Genomic DNA, 26,968 nt, shown 5'->3' with positions numbered 1-26,968 from the left:
TGAGGACTTCAACCCAGCAATTGTTAGAAAAGGACCTGCATTTTGCTGGCATTCACAGCTTGCAAATCTAAAGTGGTGTCACTTTCACTATCCTCCACCTTCCTGGAGAATTCTAGCCTTGGTGAGGCAGGCTTTGAAGTGTTTCACTCTCCTGCTCTGTGTATTTTTCTCTATTCCTTTTCACTCCTCCTCTGAATCCTGTTCAGAAATCCCTTTGTTCTGACAGCACTTGCAAGAGGGCTCTTTTATGCCTGGTTTCATCTAGCTGGGAATAACCAGAAACCTGATGTCACCTCCCCTGACCCAGAGACTGTATCTTACTGACATGAGCACAGAGGTATCCACTGGTTATATCAGAGAGGACTAATCTAAAAAAGGTTTTTCATTAGGCTTATTGCAAATATATCACACCTGATTTTAAGGTTTAATTTCAAACCTTTTCTTTAAAAAAAAATACAGAAAATGTAACTACAAACAAAAGAAAAGTCATTACGATAAAAGACATCTGGGGATTTTAATTGTGCTATATTTTCAAGTGCCTTCATGGGCATAAATATACATTTTTGCTTCTCTGCTATATCCAAGGAAATAAAATATACCAGTTCAGAATATTGTTGGCAGGAAATTTCTATGCTTTTTAATTTTGGCAGGATGCTAAGTATTAGATGCTCAATATTATTTGACCTCATGACTCACAGGAAAACAATGTGTACTTAAAGCACAGAAATAATTGCTCTACTTCAGTATGTCTAGCTTCCCTATATTTAAAGGCAATTCACCACCTGAAGACATTTCCAAATTGAATTGTTCTAGCATTTAATCCCCCACCCCCAATGACAACAGGATAGAATTTTTCTGAGGTTTCCTTAATATCTCTCAGTTGACTTTAGATGAATTCTTAGTGAGTTAATACTTACATCTGCTTTATATACTCACAGCTCTTCAACACAGTGAATGTTAATTTCTGTACTTAGGTTTACATCTTGAGGACTTTAGAAACCTGCAAATCTTTCTACTATTCTGTGTGTCTGCTCAGAATATATTTATACACAGATTATGCTTATGGAATGTATGTATAAAGTCTCTTTTGACTTTACACAGCGGCTCAGCAAGAATATGGTCATATTCAGTAGATGCAAGGATGTGCATATATTTGTATAGGAAAGGTTTTACACCTTCAGTTCTTCCTCTAAAGTATTAGTCCTCTTTCTGAGCCACAACCTTGAAAAATTATGTCACTGAAAATACAGTTGAGGCAAGCACAGGGAAAAAAAAAAAGCCACAGTTTTGAAAAGTACTTTACATAATACTTGTAAACCTCACTACCAGGAACATGCCATTGATGGAATCTCATGATAGTCATAAAAATGAACAGTACCCTTTAATGGCTTCACCATCTAGACATGTTTCACAAGGGTATAATATGTGGTGGGGTTTTTTAATCACAAAACTTCCCCTTATTCACTCTGCCTGCAAAAAACCAGCTGAAATTTTTTACAGCTGTTGGTCTCTCCCCACGTCAGCAGTTAGCACCTCCCTCCCCTGATCATCAGGCCACCTTGCTCTTGTAAGAGAGTGATGGCTGATGGGGACGTTTTGGAAAAACTGAACATGGGTGAGGTGGGAGAAGGGAATGAAGAGACTAAGAGAATGGTTCATGGGAATGCCTCCTGGAAATGCCATTCCTTCAGGTGATACCGTAGGGTACCTGACAGCTACTCTAGGTCAGGACATCATGGGGTCAGTTCTGCTCCGTCACCAGATCCCTGCACCCTCCGTAATCCTTGATGGATAGGCAAAAAATATCTAATCTTCTTGGAAAAAAAGACTTTATGGGTGAAATTACCTTTGCAGTATTAAGTGTTATCATTAGAGTGCAATGTGTAACTAAATATTTCATAATAGTGAGCTCGCTCGAAAAAAATGGATGCCAATTTCATCTTACTCGCTCTTGAGATTCTTGGCTGCAGGGTGTCTGTCACAGTCACAGATAAAGCTGAACAGTGATAGATCAGATTTATGACAAGGTTCAGGCATTATGTTTTAGCAGGAACACTTATCAGACTGGACAGAAATTAAAAATCCTCTATATGCTTTAACACTTGGCTGGAGAAATAGCAGAAATAAATAATTTTTAAGATGATATTTCTGCTCTGGTTAACATCTTCCTGACCAAAAAGTCTAAAACGCTCTGACCAGGATAATGCATATTCCTATTTTACACAAACACACACAGAGTGCATACAGGCAATAGAGTTAAGGTTGCCATGGAAACTTTACCTCCAGATTTTTTGGGTTCATATAATTAAAGTACAATGTTGTAATGATTCAGTTTTGCCTTGTAATTAATTATGTTCACAATTTCTTTGGGCTGGAACTCTGTTTATCTGATGGGTACAGCCCAATGTGATAACTTTATTCAACATTTCCAAAAGTTGGTTTTCTAAGCAGGGGATATTTTAAGCTTGAATCACTGCACAGAAATGACTACAGTGTAGTACAGAAAGCACTGCATCAGTGTTAAACCAGGTGGTTCAGCTGCTGGTAAGGTAACCTCCATGGCAGCAATGAAATCAGCAGAAGCTCTGACACTAAACTGCAGGCTGTGCCAGACTTGGCATAGGCTAATGCTGAGGTATGGAAAGAAGCAGAACGCTTCTGGGACCTGATTCCTCCCCTCCAGCAGTAGCCATCACCCCACATATATTTAATCCACCATGGGGAGCACCAGCAGACCCCAGCCTTGCTCACCAGGGTTGCCCTCAACTCACTGTTTCTTGGTTCATCTTTTTTCTTCTCCAATGCTCTTTCAGGTCAAGTGCCACCTTCCCCTGGATGTTCTGAAAACTTGAGTTAGCTCTGAGCATAGGAATACGCTCAGACTCCTCGCTCTAAACTTGGGCTCTGGGTTTTCAGAAGAGCTGACCTACAAACCCCATTGATATTAATGACTGAAAGTGTGCAGCAGACAGCCTTCGTCAACAGGTCATCTGGACTTGGGCTTTTGTCAGAAGCTGCATGAAGTTTTCAGAAAAGAAGAATGGTCCTCGGAGCCCTTTGTCTTTTTAGTAAAGGGACGCTCAACCATTTGAGCAAGACATGCTGTTTGAATAAGCAGCAGCCTTTCCTCCCCATTTGAACATGTTGCTTCCTCCAGAGACCTGGACCTCGCCATAGGCTGTTTGCAAAGCAGAGAATACTCACACTGAGAATGGAGAGATCATTATTGATCTAATTGCAGTCATGGGCCACAGCTGACCCTAAGAACATAAGCTTCAAAGCCTGCATTTGATACACATGTAAAGAGACTGCTGTCAGTGCTGAAGACATGGAAAATGGGCTTTCTGAAGAGCCAGCTCATTTATTGAAGGGGAAAAGAACTTACAACATTCAAGTTTTTGGCACGGTAATTAAATGAGACCCTACCATATATATGTCCATATTGAGGAAGGACTTTAGTTAAAATATTCAGTATAAGTCTCCTCCCTAAAGGAGTAGCACTTAATACATGTTAAAATATAATTGTATAATTGGAACTCAAGTGTTTGGGTTATGTAAAAGGTGCTGTAGGCGTATCAGCTTAGACAGAGTTAATTAGATCTTGTATATTAACATTTTTCCCTTAAAGGGATAATCAGCAATACTTATAGTAGTGGAGATGCTCAAGCCTAGACGCTTGGTGGGAAAAGGTACTTCCTTTAGTCCTCTGGTTGCTTTGTTCCTGCCTCTGTCACTGACTGGACAAAAAAATATTTCTACAGTACAGTACAGTCCCCTCTGGGTGCCCACAAAATGGCAATACTGCCACAGCTCTCAGTGAAATCAGCATAAAACTGAATCACCTGCAAGCATCAATCATGGTGCAAAAATAGGACTAGGCAGTGGCATTAAATAATGCAGTACCTGGCCTATATGTTCAGTAATGGGTCATGCACTGAAGCCACAGAAGAAGCCTGTGGCAGGGCCAGGATTAGAAGAAATCAGAGCTCTATTGTCTCCTTGAGTCAAGGGTTAACATTTTATACAGAGAGGAGTAAACAGCCACACACTACTGCTTAGCCTGAAGGACACAATAACAACAAATATGGTTGTACTCACAGGAGGCTGAATGACAATCAATGGCACTACAGCTTTGGAGTACTCAATTGAAGCCCTCAAAAAATCAAGTGGGTGCACAGGAAGATAGGCTACTATGCCATCACAGGATGAAGATCGGAGAATGTTATGGATTTCTCGGATTTTCAAATATATTGTAAAGTTTTCTAGAGAAAAAGATCTTTTTATTTTGAAAACAGAACACTGCATCTTTAGAAAGTGGAATGGCAGAGCACAAATTAAAGCTGGTTTTGGTTTGTAGATTTTTTTTCTTTTTTTTTTTCAACATAAAAGAAGAAATGTACAGTTCCAAGATAAAAGAAGAATTGTACAGTTCCTCAAGCCAGGAAAACAAAATGCAGACAAACAAACCACCCACACACAAGGACTGCTCCAGGTATTTTCTAATTTCATTGCTGTTATCCATGCTTGTCTTTCATCTATACAAGAAAAACATTCCAGGAAAGAAATTCCAAGAAGAAAACCCAGACTTTAGGCTTCTCATTGAGAAGTTCGTATCAAACTTTGGAATCCAACAAAAATCTCAACTGACATCAAGAGAATCCAAACTAAAAATATTTCCCCCGTTTCATATTTCTCCCTTCACACCTGCTGAAGAGCTCCCAATCTCTACTCTATACTATTTGAGAACAGTACAGATAAATTGTTTCTACATAAGCCAAAGCCGCTCTTGGTACCTGAAGGGTTTTGGCTTTGTTCCTAAAGTCTCAAAAGATCAAGACTTGTGGATTGAAATAGCTGGGTCGCCTAAACAGAGATCTCTCTTCAATGTTTATCTGCATTGATATAAGAGGCAAGAAGAAGGAAAGAACTGTCACCAAGATCGATAGGACAAGCTCCCTTGTCTTCCCTTATTTTGACTCACACCACGTATGTGACAGAGATGGGCAGCCCATTTCCAGAGGCACTCCCAGCACAAATATCGAACAGCTCAATATAATTTTTCCCTAAGGCGAGTGACTAGAAGTTCTCAATACACTTAATAAAAGATTATCTTAGACGCAGATATTTAGAAAAAAAAATATACAGCAACAGTTACAGAGCTCCTTAAAATATTTCCGAGCCTTTTCCACTTGCCGGTTTTCCCAAGTGCATCTGTTCTGAAGTGTGTTTTCCATTGTGGGATTGCACCTGAACCTGATCTTTGTAGACAGCAGCTGAGCACAAGAGTGCACTTTGGAGCAGGGAATAGCAGCAAGCCAATGTGTCTCTAAGCAGTCTGCACCCTCCTTAGGGGTCAAACGGTAGCTCAGAGCAAGCTGCTAAATGGTTATTTGCATCCTCTCTGCAGGCAAGCAGAGTGGGGTATCTACAGCCAAAGAAGTGAGGAAAACAGCTGTAGTTGATAGCAAACACTGCCAGAAGGTCACCACCACCTGGAGGGTGCTTGTTTCAAACCAAAAAGCTGTTGAGCTCAGGCATCTCTGCTCATATTTACAGCATTTAATTATAGCTCATATTTTTAGCATTAGCGAAAACACATTGAAAAAAAAAAGTGCTTTGCTCTTCTTTTGGGATCTCACCTGTTAAGCCATAAATATGAACCTATAAGGTCTTCTTCTTTTAGGAACAGCACTGCAACTTTAAGCATCATTATATAATCATGTGTCGGACATTGAATTATTCTACTTGTACGCCATAGGTTCCAGCACACTGTTATAAAGAGGAGAAATTCACTTCATTTTCAAAACTTCACACAGAGAAAATGTAATTTGAAGAGTTAAAAGTTAAAAAAACGTTCAGCTCTTTCCAGTTTTCAGCACCTTCTCTTTTGTCCTGCTACAGCTTCATTATTTTCTTATTCTTTGCAGTACATGGCAGTCTTTTTGAATGAAAAGAAGCCCTTCCACACTAATCACAACAGGAAAACGAATTTTGCTTTGCAGTTGTTGAATGAAGATTATCAGAACTTTTATTCACATGAAGAAGATAACAATATAATAGCTAAGGAACACTGATGAAATGTTGTGTTTACTCTAATTTATCAGTGTTTCAAACCTTGACTTGTACTCAAAAGAGCTACCCAAGTCATCACTGAAGTAGTCCTGTTTGGTAAATTTTGTGCCCTAAATTCAACTAAAATCCAACAGATACCAGGGGACCACATGTAGTGTTATACTTAATACTCATTTGATGCTTTGTGGAGATCTTTTATGATAGGAAAAGCAAGAGAAGACAGGGCCTTGTGCCCCTTAAAAAGGAAGCAATATGTTCAGACCAAATAACCAGATTTCTTTAGGTACCAAGTCTGACTGAGGTCTGAGAAAAGCATCTCAATTAAAAGCTCTAACCCTACTTTCTGCAGCTAAACTCCACCAAGGAATAGAGTCTTATTAAGTGCTGTGCCTTGGTCTTTAAATCAGTCATTTACAAGCTTTAGCCAAATCTGGAATTACTAGCATGGAGGTATTTCACTACAACACAATATCAGTATTAGTTTGTGTCTCTGCATCACCTTCTCACCATCTAACTAGAGGAATAAATTATGCAGGAAAATAAAAGCAGAATCTGCTCCCTTTTCTTGCTTTATTTTAATTTTAGTTGCAATTAATTCAAGGAGCTAAAGCCTTCTTAATAAAGAAATGCTTAAAATATATTAGCTAGATTTTTTTTTAGCTTTTTAGGGGTTTGACAATAAGTTATGTTATTATTTACCGCAGCATTCAAAGAACTGTTTGACTTCTTACTCTTGCATAAGAACTTTCAGGGATGTGACAACATGAATTTTCTATATAAGGCAAATAGACCTCTGCATCACAAACATTTTTGACACTTTCAAATGCAGTGTACAGCCTTAAACAGTCATTCCGCTTCTCCCACCCACCCACCATCATCCAAGGCTTACAGTCACCAAAGATTCAGAATTAAGAGTGGGAGTATTACTAATCTGCCAGGTAAACGCAGAGTTTAGTGACCTGTTTGTGTGTCCATAAAAATGACAGGTATAGATACAAATCCCTATTCCAGTCTGTGTTTCTCTCTAGGAGTGCCCTCCTGACTTACCTACCCAAACCAACCACATCGACTGACCTGGGGTCTAACAGTGAATTTTAAGTAAGAGCCAGGAACAGCAGAGAAGGCACATATGCATATTGGAGAAGTAAAGGAAAGCAAAGGAGGAAATAAGGCATAGGCTGAATAAAGGAAGCACTGGGAAAAAAGAGATTTTGCATGTGCAGATCCTTAGGAGGTACTTAATTCCTGTCAAAAGCCAAGGGGGCTGGTACCTAATTATCTCAAGGATTTTGACCTTAGAGTCTCACAAATTCTTCCTGAACTTATTTAGAAATGGAGGCATAAAAGGTGATGCCCTATCCCTATGACATAAGCCACTACCATCCTGGCCCCTGGCAACACGCCCAGCTTTAATCAGCAGAGGCCAAATCAACTTCCTACACATGTTCTATTAAATCAGTGGAAGAACAAGGAGCAACATTCAGAACTTTCAACTTCCTTTCCCTAGTTTTAAACTCTGGATTGTGTCTACCATATTTCCTTCTGTTTTAGCTGCAGAGATTTTTCACCTGGCGTTACTTAAAACCCAAACCATTTCTTCTGCAAAGAAAGGTATCCAGCTGCATGCTAAATCACCTTTCATTTCTCCTGCTTTCAGTGAAATTTGGATGAGGTCACTTACAGAGGTTCTTTCCAATCAACATTTCTAAGATTCTGTGATTACTTTATATGCATTCTTATAATGTGAGATGACCTGTTCCTATCTGGGCTATATTCTTTTTATGAATAACTGAAGACAGTAGAACAAAACTCATCAGACTACAGGACAACTAATTCTCATCTAATCAGAGAAACTTTATTAACTCATGGAGCCCTGTGCTGTCTTTCCTGGTGAATAAAAACAGTCAAGGAACAGCTGGTGTTTGCACACAGAATGTGGATTAGTTTGAGAGCTTCTCCATTTCTCTGACTCAGCACATTGGAAGTTTTTATTCCAAGTGCACAGGAAAGCAGTAGTTGCTAATGCTCTGGGGAAAAAGTGGTGCAATCCAGTATCAGTAAGAGATTTATATATCGGATCCATTCAGATTAGGCAATCGTAAACAGCAGATTAAACCTCTGTTTTAGGAAGCTGCCTCCAACACAAGAAGCAATAGCCTGAGGTTCAAGTCCCAGCTCTGTGAGGAAGGTGCTGTTCCCCTGTCTCTACAGCTCTACCTGATGAGGAAGCAAGCCTGAAGGCTCCGCAATAGAAATACTTTCCATACAAAACCTCTTGCTTCATAACCAGATCTTGCAATCCTCTGAAAGTTTCTCTCACATAGTCTCTATTTCCTCTCTCTGTCTCCTCGCTTCCAACACCTTTACAGGACTGTGATCTTCAAGACACTGGAAAGACTTAATGCTGAAACACTAAAGAGCTGCATGTCTGGAACTCACGTGGGGTTGATGCATATAGTAAAGAGCGCAAAACACCAGGGCTTTGAGGAGGTGGTGCAACAGTCTCTTCTCTAATACGTACATAGACACAAAATTAGACCCGCAAGTGCATTTTCTAGGTCAGCTTCTTCTCCCTCCTCTGCTCTCACCTCCTCCCTGGAGTTTTCTTAATTGTTCTGGGAAGGAATACATGTTTCAAAATGTATCATCAAACTTTCTCTTATGAAAACACATTGTCCTGGCTATTTTATAACCCGAACTACTGTGCATGGAATGTTAGGCCTCAGTTAATTTTGCCAGTGCAAAAATGGCCTATGCTTTCTTATGCTGGCAAGTGTTTAGCTCCTACACAGCTAATTTTTTATCTTAAGCTAAGACCCAGGAATCTGAGCACAAAGACTGACACAGACAAGGGAAAGAAACGAGTAGGAAAAGCACATTTTATAGGTACAGTGCAAAACACTGCTACAAGAAGAGTAAAAAGACCTTCCCTCACAGCTCTGCAGATTGTTATGTCCTGAATTTTATACAACTCTACAGCACTCTGCCTAATTTATTCTAGACTGCAGAGCCTGGGATATAACGTACAGTTTGAGAGCCATATGGCCCCCTGAACTGGGCTGAATGTCCCTCCTAGCCAACAGCCTAACCACAATTCCTGAACACTCACAAGATTTGCATGATGCAGTTACTGATTTCTCTCCCTGCAACAGGTGTATGTTCATCTGCTTTTCAGCTTCCTTCCTCATGTATCATCATCCCATTACTATTTTTAAAAAATATTTGCAAAATAAGAACTCGACCTGAGTTCTGCAAATTGCTTTTCCCTTCAGCAATTTAATATAATAAATTAGATGATAGTAGCACTATCTTGGATGGGTGGAGATAAGAGCCCGTCAGCACTTTCTTTTCAAATCCCCTTTTGCAGGGACTTGTGATTCATCTACAACAATTTGATATGGGGAAAAAGAGGGGATATGAATCCTCAGACCTGGAGGAAGGACCTTAAAAAAAAAGGATGAATAATAGCATTTCAAGGTATGCCTGAAATAAATAGTGTGGAAAGAGAGATGCACAGAAAATAAAGAGTTACTTTGATTTTCACTAATGTCATTCCATTTTCACTTTATATCCTCCTTCCTGGTCTTTGCCTAACTATGGCTTTATGTTGGTCCTTAAACCAATCGTATTTACATGGTTCATTTCATTTCAGTGCTGTTTACACACAATAACTATTAATTCTCAATATTCCTCTGAGGGAGATATTACAAACTTGATTTTCTAGAAAGAGATGCAAGGCACAGCTTTCCTCAGGCCACAACAGGAATCTATGTGAGAGCCAGAAATAGAAATAAGGAGTTCCCATTCCCTGTCCTAAATCAAGGTCACAGAACCCTCTCTGGCACAGGCTATTTTCTCAATGTTTTATGGAGGTGACTATCCTGTTATGGAACTATGTTTTACACAGACTAGGATTTCCCTGGAATGTGTATAAAGTTCAAGTCATCTCCCTGCCAGCTGACAACACCTCTGATAAATAGGGTAAAAGCCACAGTTTAACAACATACTGTTCGCAGGGTATTATAAGCCTTATCAGGTGGTAGGCAAGTGTGCATTACACATTTAAATGCCTTTTTATCTATGAAACCTTTCAATTCTCTGAATTTAAACTCCTCTCTTACTTGAAGCACTTGTGGCTGGTAAAGGTTAAGTGGTTAAGTAGCTAAGATGGGAAGTATTTGAGGGTGCAGCAGCACTCTGTGCTGGACACAGGGTCCCTGAGTTCAGCACAAGTTTCTCACAGTTTTGAGCTTGGAACTCTAACCCAGCATACCTGGGTATATTTCAGGTGGACTGTCACATGTGTGGTAGTCGCAGGTCCAGATGAACCCAGCCTGACAGAGCTGTTAAGGCTATTGGTTACATTTTTTAAGATCAGAGAGGTGGAATCATGATTGAGACCTTATGCTACATCAACTATGCTAAACCTGTTTCTCAGCTTGACCCTTGGTTCTCAGGCCAAGTGGTTGGGAGAGGCTCACATCCTTGAGGCTGCTAAAGTAGCATCTTTAATAAATGAAACCAAGATGTGTTTCAAATATCAAATATGCAAAGGGCAGGGGTGGGAAGACAGAGCAAAGAGGTTTGGCTGTAGGCTGCAAGTAATCTTCCCTGATGCAGTCTCATCCATACTCCTTCCTGGAAGAAGTTCCTGGAGTGAACAATCCTTCAAGCCAAATCTACAAGTTGTCTTGAAAGAGCTTGGGATCATCACAAAATTCAGCCAAGGGAAAAATCTAACAATTTTTCAATATGGAATACCAGGAATTGACTACTTGAGTATAATCATTAGTCCTCCTTTACTTGGAAATGTAGGTATATTCTAAATATTTGCAGCTGGTCCAAGGCCTGAAGTTACATGCCTGCTTCCATAGGGAATAAGCTCACATCCTGCAAATAAATGATATGTCTACATTCCTTCTCAGGCAACTATGCGTTGGCACATTAGACACATCCACAGAGCCTTCAGGTGATTTACTGTGTGGACTTTGGTGCTGACAGCACCTTACAAGTTTCTGAGCATTCATATTTGGCATATTACATCTTAATTACACTGAACAGCTGTCAGCATCTCCTAAAGGAAATATCACCAAAATGATCTGTCAGGATTCTCAGAATCAAGGTTTCTGAAATGTCAGTCTAAGGAAAAATGAAAAACTTTCCTGTGTACTGAGAGTAGGTCTCCCAGAAAAACTACTTTTCTGGCTTGGTGGGGATCATTTGAGTAGCTAACAGGTGCAATTCCTCATTGAAGTTGGGTGAAGATTTTTACTTCCCAATGATACTCTCAGAACACTCAAGAGCCAAGCAACTCAAAAGAATACTCAAACTGCCTTTACTTCCTCAGATCATTCTGTGCCATCTCTCCTGGGATTACAGATCATTAACTTCTACAGGGAGTCAGAGGAATTCCCACCAGTAATCTTTCTTCTCATTCAGGTTTCCATTACACTCAGCACAACCCCCAGATGGGCTTTCTTGAAAAATCCTGTCCTTCGTGTTTATTAATACTATAGCAAATGCTTAAAGCTAAACGAAGCACAATCAGAAAAGTGAAAGCAATAAATACATATATTTTAATAATAAGAATATTTCTGACAGCTACACTGGAAGCAGAAAAGCTACTTTTCAAAGATCAGGAGAACTGTTCAGTGACAGTTTTCAGTTCTATTACTATTATCACTTAAATATATTTATATAACACTTTATCACCATTCTCTTCTATGACATCTCTTACAGCTAAGATGAATGTCTATATATATCCCTCTCTTAGTCAATAATTAGTTTGCAAAATCAAGCAGCTCATGCAGCTGAGCATCAAGTCATTTCTATTTGAAAGTACCTCATTTTATGTAATTATTATGTATAATTAAAAATAAAAATATATTTAAAAAAATAAGTGTCTGAGAAAACTCTGAACTTCTCCTTCAAAATGCTCAGTAATCCTTAGCTATGTTCCTCCTGCCCTACTTTTTCCATAGGTAAACTTTTCTGCAGTACTTATGAACCACAACAAACAGCTCTTCTTTATCGCTAGCTCAAAATAAACCCATTTCCCACTATGGCTGTATGTTCAAAGGTACAGTACAGAGGGCATTCGTGGTGCCCTTTAGCTCCAGGTGAATTATAAGTAATTTGCAGACTCCATTGCTGCACTACCTGAGAATGTTCTTGTGATGACAGAAGCATGACAACAAGATGGGGCTGAAACCAGGTAATACTTTAAGGTCCCCTCCAACAGGAACCATCCTCTGACTCTATGACAGCAAGCACTGTGAGACATCCAGTCCAGTGCCCAGCTGCTGATGGCAGCTAAAAGAAGCTATTCTGAAAAATATGGGAAACAAGGCCACTGATTCAAAATGATGTAGGGATTGAGGATCTCACCTTCAACAGAACTTTGTTCCAGTGTATAAAACTTTTAAAAACCAAAACAGGACACCTTAATTTTTAAAAAAGCCACTTTTAGCATTGTTTTCTTAATTTAAACTATCTCAGAGAATCTCCTACCAGCCACTCGTCTCCGTCACAGTGTACAGGGAGCTTGTGGGCAGGACACTGGTAGAAAGTGACACAATGCTCTCATACAAACATAAATTTTTAACACCTGATCTTGATGCTTTTAAAAAAAATACCTCAGCATTTCCCTCCCAGATGTTGGTCAGTGGCAGTGGGTGACAGCTGGCAAGTGAACTCACTCCAAATAAGAGAAAATGGTAACACTTGTTTGCATTTCCTAACCAGTGATCAAGTAACTCCTGTGTGATTGAGGGCATGGGCACAAAATTTCAGATGGTTCATGATAAAACTTTTTTACCATTTACAGTCTAGCCAGACCTCACCAGCTTCCTTTTCAGCTCACCTCCTCAGGATCCTTGCCCAGACCCCTGCTTTCTCATCCTACCCCTAAATTGCTGTATCTGCATCATCCCTCCTCATGTCTTTTTTCCACTTGCCCCACCTGAACCTTCATACCTCTGCCTCCTACCTCTCCTGTAATATCGATTTCTGCAGCACCCACACTGAGTTCAAGATAAGAAACTCAGGATCATTTACAAATTCACACTCTTCTCTGCTCTGATACCAGAGTTCCTCTCATTGCTCCTCAGAGGCGGGGAACAAGAAGTTCTGAAGAGTAGGATCCAGTTTATACATTTTTTTAATATTGGGAAGAGCTCCTGACAGGATCCCATGACCTCATAAACTGCTACCTGCTACTCAGAAGATCCCGGCCTGATGGCCTTTGAGTAAAATGTGTAGTTCTTCTTTTCCCCACAGTCACTGATGATGAGTGGGAACTGCTGGAGAGCTATCACTTCTTCCTCAGTCAGAAGTGTTAAAGTGCAAGGGGTTAGTGAATGCCTGACAGAAATAAAAAGATACAGCCAGGTAAATTTGCATGGGCTTACACCCCATGTCCAGCTTGCATAAATGTAATGCCAGAGAAGAAAACTCTCCCTGCCTTGAGCGTTGTGCACTAATGCACAAATCCTCTGTGACTCAAGTGATCATACTCAGAGCCTCTTGCCAATGGCAATGCTGCATCTCTTCTGCAGCTTCTTCTATTGCTGAGCACTTTTATTTCAACACCACAGCAGCCTAACAAGAATAATATGTGGAAGTAGGTTTCTCAGCGCCACTGACAATGTTATGCATAGCAAGTGGCAGCAATGTTCCAGCTGACTTACTCTGCTGATTGTCCATGAGTAGGCAGCAAACTCTTTCAGAGGGTTCTGGAACCCTATACAATATACCAGATGGATTACAGAAGTCAGCATGACCACAGACATGTCATATTTTTACATCTCTCCAGTTCTGGCCCCACAAAAAATCAGAAATTTTATATGCCAGTGGAGTCAGAGGTTAGGTACACATCAGCAAGCAGCATGAATGGATCCACAGAATGAAGAGCTGGTAAAAAGGGCTCAATCAGCATCACACCTGTGTTTTGGGTTTTCCTTTGAAATAGTGTTAATCTGCTTTTATAAGCTGAATACATGTAAGATTTTGCAGAATACTTGGTGTGTTTCTGGATTGAATCCTTCTGCTTAGTTTCATCAAAAAAGCATCCTGTTTCCACACCCCAAGCCTCCTCTGTAATGCAAAAAAATCAGGATACATGGGCAAGGCTGGGAGATTATTGTCAAAAAATCATTTGGAATTTGAATAAGTGTTCTGTCTAGTCGCATCCACTGCACTTGATTTCATGTGGGTACATCAGGAAGTTAAAGCATGCAAGGCCTTGACCAGGTCTGCTGTGTATCATGCATAGTTGGAAAACTACTTTCCTGTTATCTCAAACTGCTGCTCCTTGCAATAGCCAGGTCTAGATTATGACAACAGAGAGAATATTCTCAATTAAGAACTAAGTGACATACCAGAGTTCATTCAAGAGACTAATAATACCAGTACAGAAAACTGCTAGTTTTCTAAGAGTTTGATAATGATAAAAATAATAAATACCAATGTCAAGATATTCAGTAATACCACTTACTGTCTGTTTTAATAATAAAATCTTCGGCATTCCAATAATTTTTCAAAACATCCTCACCTTGGATAATGGGATATGTCACTATTTGGCTGTTTCAGCTAAAACTGAGAAATAGTACGAAAAAAACCCTACCAAAACCAGTTATTTTGCTGGAGGACTGGTTGTGATAAATGTGTTAGGAGAAAAGAAAGGAGACAGGGAAGAGAGGTAAGTATATCTTATCTCTTTAAAAAGAAATTAAATTATGCCAGGACAGATATAAAAATAAACCTAAATCAAAAGGAAAGTAGGATTAATCAAAATAGCTAGTCAAGGTCAACAAACAGAAAAGTCCATGGAACCTCCTCAATATCTATTGTCAATATATAGAAGTAAAAGAGGTAAGGCAGAATAATGCTTCCATCTGAGAGTTGGAACTGTGGCTGAAATATAATTTAAGGAACATGTCAGTCAACCTGAAATCACTTCCCAGCACTCTTAATAAGAGCAAAATGAACAGGATATTAAGAGCCAGGTGATAACTCTTCTGCAATACTGAACAAACAATTCAGCAAAGTGAGTAAGCATATACTGACATTTTAGCATGCATTTAAGTTTCAGCATCTGCAGTGAGAATCTGATATCTGCCTGTGCACTCCTCTCGATAGAGATCCATGAACATGGGTCTGGTCTTACACACAAGCCTTCCTTCAATCTGTGGACCTGAATCTGTCCAGTAGCTGTGGAGCTTCTCATGGACTCAGGGGAGAGACAGTCATGTGCCAACCCTGCAGGATTATGAACAAGACACTTCTTCACAGCACCTCCTGGCACCTGAGGGCTGTATTTTACAACCTGATTATCCTCTTTCTGCTTCAGCTCTGTACTGCTGTGATGGGAATATGGGTGCTTCCCCACTAGAAACTGAAAAAGTGTTCAAATGTGTTAAAGTGCAACTGTGGAAGTTCAGGTAGACATTGACCTGTCTTTCAAATTAAAATGTTCTGAATCCTTTGCAGTTTCAAAGTCAAGGATCACAAAACTGGACATCATTGAAAGGAAAGGTCCAGGACAAGTAAAACTGACAAAATCCAGGAAATCAAACTGACAAGCAAAGCTTCCCACAGGCACAGTGAGAGCTCCTCCACTGACCTTCTTTGCAACATACGGTGTGGTAAGATGTGCACCCTCTTCCTGCCCCACCACATTAACTCCCTGGCTCTACCTGCTAGGAACGAGAAGACCACAAAACTATTGCATGGAGAACTGATGAAAATGGGTGTGATGGTTCTGAGGTGGTGCATTTCTCTCACTCACTTCTCTGATCATAGGAAAAAGTCTGTATGCAACACAAAATTAAAAACTGTAAATCAAGAGTGTAAGCATTACTACAACTTCCCCTGTCCTTTTGAAAGGAGTCAGTTAATAACATTTTAGAACTTGGAAATACTTGCCTGTACTTTGAATCCCTCTGTTGTCTATTCCACTATCTATATTTTACATTCTGAGGACCTATTTTCTCCTCTGTCACCCAGAACATAAAGTGTCATTTCAGGATATTACACTCTTTCCTGAGTTCAGGAACCACGTGATTCTAGAAGTCATAATATTATGAGCATGCTTAGATCCATGACTTCATGCCATGTGACTAAAACATCTCCTAAAAAGAAACAGTCTTACTTCTTATTCACACTTCCTTGGTTGTTAACAATGGATCTGCACCCATAAATCTGGAAATATAACCCTACATATCCAGAGCAAAAAGTCATGAATTAAAACACGGGCTGCAGAACAAGCAAAAATAAGAAAAAGGTATTTGAAGTGAGGTGATTTCTGTACATTTACAAGTGTAACTCATGCACACTTGATGATAGTATCAAAGGGTACTAATCAGACACGTGTTGAACCAGCCAAAGATAAATAAGTTCACTTGTGTTTCTCATCTTATTGAAAATGATCACTACCCCACACGTCCATTTTTCATTTGAGAAGTAGTTCATACACCACCACAAGAAGACAAAACATTGACTGTGACTAATGTAATGAGCCTGAAGCACTAAAGAAAGATGAGGAAAAAAAAAAGTTTGAAATTTATGATTTTTATTCTCTTGCTTCCTCCTAACAGGATCTGAAAATCTTGAAAGAACATAAGTGCATCAAAGAATATCCTTTGAAAATCATGCTTACAGGCAGGAATACAAATTGGATACTAGTCCCTAGGCCACTGGCCTACCTTTGTAGAAGGGTGGCTTGCATTTAATTTCTCCTGACTAACAATTCACCTTTATTAATTAGAATTTAGCATTTGAAAACAAGAGAACTTAAGGTTTGAAAGTTAAAGTTTAAAAAAAAAATTCTTATGAAAAGAATGCAAATTTTAAAAAATCTTTTGATCTGACAAACACTTAATGCTATTTATATCACTAGTGGCATCATGACACAGCAATTAAATTATAACCCTTTCATTAATAGAACATATTTTTGCCTATTTAAAACAGAAGGAAAGAAACAAGAAACTTTGATTCAAGAAAGCCTCCAGTAACCAGACATATAGACAGGCTATCGCTGGAGGAAAAGCAGAAGGTACATGAATAATTTGGGTTTGACTATAACCAAGTTTGAGTTAGGGTATTACATGAAACAGTACATGAGCTGTCATTAACTTCTAGCTGATATACATTTAGGCAGCATTGGGTCATCTATACCCTATTCCATAAAGTTTTTTTCCTTTTATTTAGTCTACTCTGTCACACAGGAACTCACAAAGCATACTGTTTTCCCTAGTTTGTGGACTGCATAACTAAAATTTTATTTTTGCAGCTTAGCTATTTTTGAGCATTATTAAAGTTCAAGCTTGAAGTTAATGATTTAGAGTCATTACTGACACTACTTTTTTATATATATAACTGCTCATTTCCTACTCTATTTAGACAGAGGAACAGTTTTAATGCCATCCATTATTTAAGGAGAACAAGGAAAAGGAATGGGACAAAATATGTAATCCCCTTATAAAATCATTATGATTGACCCAGTGATCCAAGAACCAAACTTTTTCCCCAAAGACAATACATTTTAAAAACATGCCATCAGTTCAGAATTATTTCAATAAAATAACAAACATCAGTTATACTCAAATGTCAAGCCAGGATGTATGTGGGGAAAAATAAAGTCCAATCCAACACCATTGTTAAAAAAATTGGGATGGGGTTGCATTACACAGCCTGGAAAAAACTTCTCTGGCTAACTGCGCCACCTTATGATTTAAATTTAAATGGAAAATTAAATGATTGTCCAGTCCATAGAAGAAATCACTTACTTAAAGAGATTCCTCTATATCTAAAAATGGGATCGGGGGCTTACTTAATTCTTTCTTACAGAGAAGTGCAGGGTTGTATACTTCAGTATTGCTCTTCTGGTTAAAAACCATATCAGCAATATAAATGGAAAAAAATACATTCAGTCTTGCTGGATTGTGTTTTTGTAATAACAGTATACACATCCAAATCAATAAAGCCAGGCAAATAGCAGAGTAGTGGTTTAGCAATCTTAGCACTGTTAGCTAAGTATACAATCAACTCTAAAACAAATGCTTCATAATCCGTAATTCTCCCATGTAAATCTCTACTCGTATAACCCTGGGAAATAGGAAAGCTTTACTTCGGATTTTTTTTTCTCTTCTAACGTTTAAAACATGCCGGCTGTGAGCCCTAATTTATAGCCAACGGATCACAATTTGCACTGAAATCTCCAGTCAGACACGAAATTAAACAGCACAGATATTCAAAGGAGTTACAGCATGCATTTAAATACATTAACCACATCCTACCTTGCATCCAAACATCAAGGATAAAGTGTTGTTGGTGCATGCAACTTTGCAGTGGCAAATCATTGGTGTAAAGCAGTCAGAATTTTTAACAATAGGGCACATTCCTTGAGTGCTGCAGTAGTGGCAGCCTACTGAAGGCTGAAAACGAGTAGCTAACACAGCACATGGAGTGGCAACATATGCTGCTCAACAGCTAGCTTTCCTCTTGCTGGTCAGAAGCAGCCTGCTTGAATCTCTACCTGGGTCCCATTCAGCCATCCCCTTCTTTGTTGGTGAATCAACGATGCAACAATGATCACGGATCTCAGGATTTCCCTTCCTCTGGGAAATTAGTTTTCACATCGGGGAAAGGAAAAAAAATAAAAAAATAAAAAAAAAAAGGGAAAAAAAAAAAGGAAAAAAGAGAGAGAAATGGAAATGAGGGGAACTAGCAGGTGTGGCAGTATTAGCATGTAAAAGGATGTAAACGCCTACTCATAACAATCACATAAGATTGTCATGCTAGCTGAAGTGGGCTGAAATTATTCCATCGGAAGAAAAATACTGCAGCTCCTGATTTGGTAAAAAGCCAGTGAGTTGCTGCAATACATAGTCATAGTGTGGAGAGAAGAGGAAAAAAAATGACTTATCTAAGAAGCCAGGATCCTCAGCCTTTATCAATATGCATTCCAGTAAGGATTCCCTTCCCAGCGCCTCCCCGTGAAAAAGAATCAAATCAGTCGCGACTCCGGAGAAGCGATGACCTTTGCTTTCCCCAAATAGATGAATCTCAGCAGGAAACAAACTGTACTCAGAGCTGAAAATCACAGATGCTGGGAGTTTGTAATAAGAGAAATACAAGCAACATTTATCCAATCCTGGCTTGCCACATGGGAGCTTTCTCTAGGCACAAATTTACAAATAGACAGGTTGAAGGATTGCAGGAGACACTGAATAAGGATATGGAATTACACAGAAAATGCACCAGCACGAAGCTAAAAAGTCAAGCCTCCTTAAACTCTGCTTTGGAGGCACTGTAACTACTGACTTCAGCTAGTACTGCTATCCTGAAACCTGCAAACATCTTGCTGTAAACCAGAAAAGCAATAATTAAAGAAGTTTGGGAGCATAATGCTGGTTTGTATTCTGCAGCTGTCACTGCTCCTTCAGTTAAAGCACCAGTCGAAAATGCATAATAAAGCACTTGGATGAGCAAATCACTAGCTGTGCTTTTTAAGAGGATTATTTATATGAAAAGTTGGATTAATGTATCCTCCAGGTTTAAGTTTGGTCATGGCAGAGACAAATACAAAATGAAAAGGCCATGATATGGAAAGTAAAGTGATGTCCTTAATGATTTCACAGCTGATAGCAAAGTAAACCAAGGAGTTGTTTCACAGTGCCCTGACCCTGCTTTTCTGTGACTCACTAAGCTCTGCCCATCAAATTAGAAACTCTTTCTAAAGAAATGAGAGCAGCTTGTCTCCCTGGCAATCGCAAGTGAGTTCTTAAGTCACAACTGAAACAGTTTTCTGTAATAAACCCAAAGTAGAAATTTGTTATACAACAGAACAGAGAAAATGGCAAATGGAGGTCCCAGTGTGAAGCCAGATCAAGCAGCACAGAGGATGAATAGCACAGGATTTTTTTTAAAAGCTGCCTGAGATTGCAGACCCTAATTTAGGCAACCTCTTCTACTAAGATTCTGTGTTTATATAAGTATAGATACATGTGCGTGTGCTGCATGTATGCAAATATCTATACTTCAGGTGGAATTTCTTCAGTATAATTTACACCTGCTTTGCAAAGTTCAAAGCCATAAAAGAGCAATATTCTTAAACATCTTTGTTCCTACTCTTGCACCACACAATAACTTTATTTTTATCCAATTTTAGTGTGCAGTTAAATTTCAGCTTGGAATAATGTTTCCTGACTATTGTTTCTCACTCTCTATTTTTGAACTTAGTGCTGACAAGAGCCCAAGCTCAGTAAAATTACAGCATTTTCTAGATGGAAGTGGCAGATAGAGCTACTCCACAGAGTCACAACTGGGTTCCATTTCTGAAGATTCCTTTTTTGCAAATAACAAATCATTACAAACCATTGTCCTCAATTCACCCAGCTCACACCTTTCTCCCAACCAGCCTGGACATGAGCCCATGTGCCATGGGAGTTCACTGCATGGATGCCCTTCAGTCAGCTGTTCAATAAACTAAGTTTGGTGACCCATAAGCCCAAAGTGACATCACAGCAGCACTTCTCTGGAACAGCAACTGAGCCTGTTTAGAAAAGTACTGTGGTGACAAACAGCAGCTGTAACATTGCTGAATCTTTGATCTGTTTATTCCTAGCTTGCCTGTCTTGCTATTAAGCTATATATTATACAGATTTTTCTTTCAAGCACTGTCTCTCGCATAACCAGCACTGGTGTAAATATAGAAAAGCGTAGTTTCCATGACAATACATTCCATAGTTACAGCCAGCAGCCACTATCATTAAAACATGAATCACAGTGCTACCTTAAGGTGTGAGCTCACTACATCACTGGCCTTAGAAGCAGTAATTTGGGATGGGGGTGGCATGGCAATATTTTTAGGAGACACTACTATAAAATGCCAGAAAACTGTGCTATTAAACTATTTTGGCTCTTCTAATAGCCACCCATCTTAGAGATTTCAGTGAGCAGTAACTCCCAACCTTTACCAATCATTAGCATTTCTATAGAAAAATGCATCACATCTGTACTTTTCAATGTTTTAAACACGATGTCCTGATCGAAAACTGAACTCAATCACACAAATATGATTTCTGATTAAGTTGCATATGGCCTATATAAAATCACCTGCATTTATTTCCAAATTCTAATTTCAAAGAAGGGAAAGACAGCCAGTTAGCCTCTCTGACCATTTGGATCTTACTGCATTCAGCTGGCTCATGCTTTCAAATGGGAGGACATATCTGTTCATTAAAATTCCCATTTCTTCAACAGCTCCTGCCACTATTGCAGATACTCCATCAGAATAGGTTTCACCTGTGATTTCATTTCAGTATTAAGCAGCAGCAAACTGCAAGCACCCAAGTATTTTGCAAGGCACAAAATTCATCCCTTCACACTTCAGCTAATCATTGCTTTCAAGTGAAAAACAGTTACCTGACACAAAGTCATTTGGGAAAATCTCAGAAAAGAAAGATTTATTCCAGTGACAGATTTGAATAATAACCCATGTCGCAATTGGCCAAGACATTTATTTCCATGAAGTGACAATCACATATAGAAAAATGCCATAAGAAAACATTTGCACAGAGATCCTTCTTTATCTTATCTTTTTACAACAGCACTCATCGCACACACACGTATATTGCCACTTGCCATGAAAGGCATTTAAATCACAGTCATACTGCAAGAGTAAGAACTGTTGGAAAATCTATGTCCATATTTTCGTGCTAATAGGATATGCAGAAGAACACAAATTGTGGGTGTTACTCTATGAAGAGACCATGGATCAGTTTTTTGAGTCCTCCAGCCTTCTTTGGGCTTGAGTGCATTTATCCAGCCTCTTGCTCACAGCCACAGCCTGATAGGACCTCTCCTGCTCTACCAGCCCCTCTGGAAGTTGCCAACCTTTCAGCTACAGGTCTTCCAAAGATGTCTGTCTGCTTTTCACAGTGCCCCATTCTGTGGAACTGGATGAATTAACTTGGAGCAACTGAGTTACATCTCAGGAAATATTAGGATCATGTTTGCGTGGTATTTGCTTACTTAACGTGTATATATCTCCTCTTGTACTGGAGCTATTTCAAATAGCAATGCTGAGCTTTGCACCTGACATATCATGTGAGAAACAAGAATATCAATGCAAGTAAAAATGAAAGAAAAAAGCAAAGACCTGTAGAGTCACAAAGAATTTTTAGGTATTCGCCTTGGACTATCTTAGGATGCTTAATTTTAGGATTTCTTAATTCTCTGCTATTTTTGTTGAGAAGATTGCTTAAGTTTGGGTACTCTGGTATAGATTTATGCATTTTCCCTTCTGTGCTTTCACTACTCAACTTTTTGTTCTATTGCTATACCATTAAAAATTCCACTAACCCTTATGACATCCATTAGATATGAGAAGATCATGATGGATCTATAAACCCTTGGCCAAGGTATATGATTATTAACTTGCTTCTAATCTTGTGTTAGAATTCAAAACCATCTTCTTTGCTGCTGTTCTCTGAAGTCCCTGAATACTAATCAAGTCGCTTAAAAACTAAACCTGGCTCTGACAGTGATTAAAGAGAAGCTGTCTTCTCAAAGAATCAGATAAAAGAAAAAGCAAAAAGGCTTGTTGCACCACAGGCAGCACATACAAAGGGAACCAGAGAGCGTAAATATAAAACAAACTTAAAAGATCCCCCATCAAAATAGGAATGATTGCACACAACTGTCTCACATGTTCCTTAAGAACAAAACAGTCTCACACCTCTAGTCAAAAACAAAGTTTTTACAGCTGTTCTGTCTTTGGAGATGCTTCACTTAGGGTGTTTCAAGGACCTCAGCTATGTCTACACTTCCTGTGAGCTGGTCATTTTGGGGTATACAATGGGACATCAAGACTTCATTTTGCTGATGTTTGTCATTGGTGAGTATCAGAAGCCTGGGCTTAGTTTGCCTGAAAATCCATCTCCCTTTGGAAGAGTAATCATAGAATGGTTTGGGTGGAAGCAACTGTTAAAGGCCATGTAGTACAAAACTCTCCTTCAACAAGCAGGGATGTTTTCAACTAGGTCAAGTTGCTCAAACCTGTCCAACCTTACCCTGGATTATTTCCAAGGATGGGACACCCACCACCTCTCTGGGCAATCTGTGCCTGTGTTTCACCTCATTGGGGAAAAGTAATTCCTTAAATCTAGTCTAAATCTAGTCTCCTTTAGTTTCAAACCATTACTCCTTGTTCTATCACAACAGGACCTGGGAAGATTTCTGCTCCCATACTTCATATAGGCCTCTTTATGTACTGAAAAGCAGTAGTAAGGTATCCACAGAGCCTTCTCTCCTCCAGGCTGAACAACCCAAACTCTCAGCCTTTCCTCACAGAAGGGACATCCCAGCCCTCTGATCACTTTTGCGCTTGCTCCAACGGGTCCGTGCCTTTTCTTCACCGGGAATCCCGGAGCTGGATGCAGCACTTCTGGGGGAGTCTCACGATAGTGGAGTGGCTGGGGAGAATCGCCTTCCTTAACCTGCCAGTCACACTTCCCTTGATCCAGCCCAGGCTGTGAGCACGTATGATTGAAGGCTGCCCAGGAAAGACCCCAAAGTCACCAGATACCAGCTCAAGAGCTGCTAATTTGTGATCTTTCAACACCTCATGCAAAACTGTGTTTGAACTGGTTCCAAGGGGTAATACAGGACTGAACTTTCACATGTACTTTTAGAAACAGGGATAAGACAACTTTTTTTGTGTGTGCCCAAAGGCTCAAGGAGCAGAGAAGGTCTGGGCTGGTCCTGCCATGAGGAGGAGATGAATAGGGCCACTGGGGTGGAGACGGAAGCAAGAGCTCCAGAGACAGCTTTGTAGAGACAGATTTGCCACTTCTGTGAGATGTCATTGGGTGTGCTGGGACCCACCTATTCCACGGTCATGAGCAGCAGCTGCTCCATCTCACACAGTGGCTTGTGACAACTGATTTCATTTTCACAAATCACTGTATGGAGACAGGGATCAGTTGCCAGCTGGCTCCTGCCAACAGCAGACCCTGCTGTTTCGCTTCACCTAGAGATGACAGGGGCATGGAGATAGAAAGTTTTCCTCAAGCACCTTGCAACCTGAGCATGGAGGCAGAGAGAAAGGCAGAAGATGGATTGGATGCTCTGGCAAAAACCTATGCATCAAGAATTCAGATGTGGTAGGCAGCTTGGAAAACATATGATTCAATCTCCCCACCTGAAGATGGAATTAATGTCTTCCAATTAAATGCCCATATCTCTAAGTACGCCGTCCTATAGCAGTGATTTTTAAGTTAATGGGAATACTCTCACAAAAAGTACTCATGTTCATAAGTGTTTACACATTCTAAAGTGCCACATTCCCAGCATAGTTCTACATTTGAAACTAGTGAAAAACTGTCTGAATAATTTATGAAAATAATTTTGATCTGTTAAATCATTTACAAAGTCACCAACTGCATAATTTTAAGTAACTTCTCCAGCCAGGAATAAATTTATAACAAAAAATATGAGAGAGGGGAGAAAAAATAATAAAATATCAGCTTGAAAGAAAAAAGAAAGCATATTTCTACCCGTCCTCAACAGATACTAAACAGCTCCACTTATCTGAAGATTCCTATTTATATCTTGTATTAGCATTTTTAAGGTTTTCTGTGACAAAGAGAAAGAAAGGCCTGATCCTGCTGGCACAGAGTGGAAACATACACACAGAATATTTAGAAAATATATGCCTTACTTTAATGTCACTACGTAGACCTACTGATTCCTTCGAGTGTTTATAGTGTAATACACATGCATCTAAGAGAGCTTGAAATTAACAGTTTAGCCACCACATGCTAGAACTCGCCAAGGACTAAGAGCTGCAGTAAGTAGCTGTAAGAGCCCAGCAAGAGTCCCAGGCTGCTGGGACAAAAGAGGGGAGTCTACAAAAGAGTCTACATGGAATTTTGTGTTGATAACCTGTTGCTAGCACTAAACTGGCCAGCTCTACTTGTCAATGCGTACTGAAGTTATTGCACCACACACATCTTTGCTTTATGCATTGAGTGGAGGCATCAGCCCAGTCACAGTCCTCTTCTTGTGGTCACCAGCTCTGCACTCACATCCTGTGTGCAAGCAAGACTCCCTCAGTAAGAAGTAGGAATTTTCCATTTGTTTTCCTGCCTCCCCCTGAATCCATTCTACTTCCATAACATCCATTGATGGGAAGTTTTTCTGACCTTCTAATTCTTTTTCGTTTATTCGGAATCTTGGCCCTGATATCTTTATCAGCTTGCTCAAAATGTTGCAATGGAAGGAAAAAGGAACATTAAACTTCTATTCATTCTCTCCATGTCATGACTTTATAAACGAGTTATGCATCCTCTCTAACTGGTCTCCTTTCCACTATGAAAAGATGTAGCATAATAGATCTCAGTCATTCTTATAAAAACAGCTTCTACACATTTGAAGATGGCCATTGATTATCTCAACTTGTTCTACTTAATTCTTTCAAACTGTACCATAGCTCATACACTATAAAACCCTTAACGACCTTGGAGTTTTCCTCTAAATCTCCCCATTCCTCTCAAAGTGTGCATCCAAATGGTGACACTGCCCTGCAGAATAATTCCTCCCATCTCTCGCTTACAGTAATTCTCTAAATATAGTCCAAGTTTTTTACATTAGGTTTGCAACAGCCTTTCATTTTTCACTGAGACTCACTCTGGGATTCATTTCTACACCATTCCATCTTTCCCTGCTTCCTGGCTAATCAATACACATTCGGGATTCGTGCAATTGGATATCACTTACTACATGCAACACTTAATATTTGTACTTCATGTTATTGCTTTCAGGCCATTTATTTATGTTGAGCTTTACACATGCCATTACTCTGACAATTTCTGGAGTGCTCAGGGTATGGACTTCAATAAAAAAGCACTTGGAAGCAATTCTTCCTGGGATTTAGACTAGCTGGGAGCACAGCGTTGTATCGCCAAAAAGCGTTTCAAAGAGGAAATCCACTTTCAAGAAATATATCTCTGGTTTCTGCGTAGATACATACACTGCTTAGACCTCGCTGCCTTTGGATCACACAGAATTAAAATATTGGTGATCATTAATGGCCCACATTGATGGGAAGCTGATAGGACCAAACCCAGCCGACAGCAAGTAAAGAATCTATCTTCTAAGAGTTATGTGTGAAATCCTTTCATGATCGAAGTAAAAGTTAGGAGACAGAAAAAAAAATCACAAAGTCGAAACCAAATGAATAACCCCCAAAAAATCCCCACAAGTAAAAAAAAAACATTACTATTACCTTGACCATTTCCTGGATGTATTTTGTAAGGCCCTGGATTAATTTTCAAATGTGGTTCCCATAACTGGCTTTTAGTGGAAAACCTGTGCCTGTATGACCATCTCTTGTACTGAGACCTCCAGACTGCTGCTGGCAGCCTCAGAGAGGAACCATCAGAACCCAGCCTTTATTTCTTGTGTCATATGGTACTACTATTTAGAGAGAAATAATAAGCATAAAGGAAAAGTGCTTTATGAAAGCAGAAATAAAAATAAAACCGATGATACATCAGAATTCATGAGAAGGTCAGGCTAGTAGACACTTTGGAAAAGTGAATTTTCCACATTACTAGCGTTTTGAAAGAAAATCTGTTATTCTGATTGTAAAATATAATTTAACTAAGCTATAATTGCAGGCATAGATAAATACATAAAAAATTAGTGCACCAGGCCTAAATCTAAGTCTTATGTTGTAAACTCTTATATTACTTGCTTCTTATTATTGCGTTCAAGATTTGCTCTGGCTAAGGGTGCAGGTACCCTTGCTGGGAGAAGCAGACACACGTTTCATGCTAGAGCTGAACCCAGGTTGTCACCACACGTGGTAAAAGCAGGAGAACACCTTTGG

At 39.5% G+C, this 26,968-nt stretch overlaps 1 protein-coding gene across 4 annotated transcripts in view; it reads right to left on the bottom strand.

Moving 5' to 3' along the window:
* The window catches only part of DLG2 (discs large MAGUK scaffold protein 2), a 993,549-nt gene that overhangs the window by 606,614 nt on the left and 359,967 nt on the right, over positions 1-26,968 (bottom strand). The window contains exon 1 of one of the 4 annotated variants that reach the window (XM_066175634.1): positions 18,369-18,470. The exons of the other annotated variants lie outside the window; for them this stretch is intronic. Within the exon in view, the coding sequence (XP_066031731.1) occupies positions 18,369-18,470 (102 nt within the window). Of the gene's footprint in view, positions 1-18,368; positions 18,471-26,968 lie in introns of those variants that run through there. 4 annotated transcript variants of the gene reach the window in all.

The sequence above is a fragment of the Chamaea fasciata genome, unplaced genomic scaffold, assembly GCF_029207755.1.
Source record: "Chamaea fasciata isolate MVZ Bird 193981 ecotype frontalis unplaced genomic scaffold, bChaFas1.0.hap1 SCAF_2, whole genome shotgun sequence".
Classification (NCBI taxonomy): Eukaryota; Metazoa; Chordata; class Aves; order Passeriformes; family Sylviidae; genus Chamaea; species Chamaea fasciata.
The sequence above is the reverse complement of the archived record's forward strand: the minus strand, read 5'-3'. Positions and strand labels throughout refer to the sequence as shown.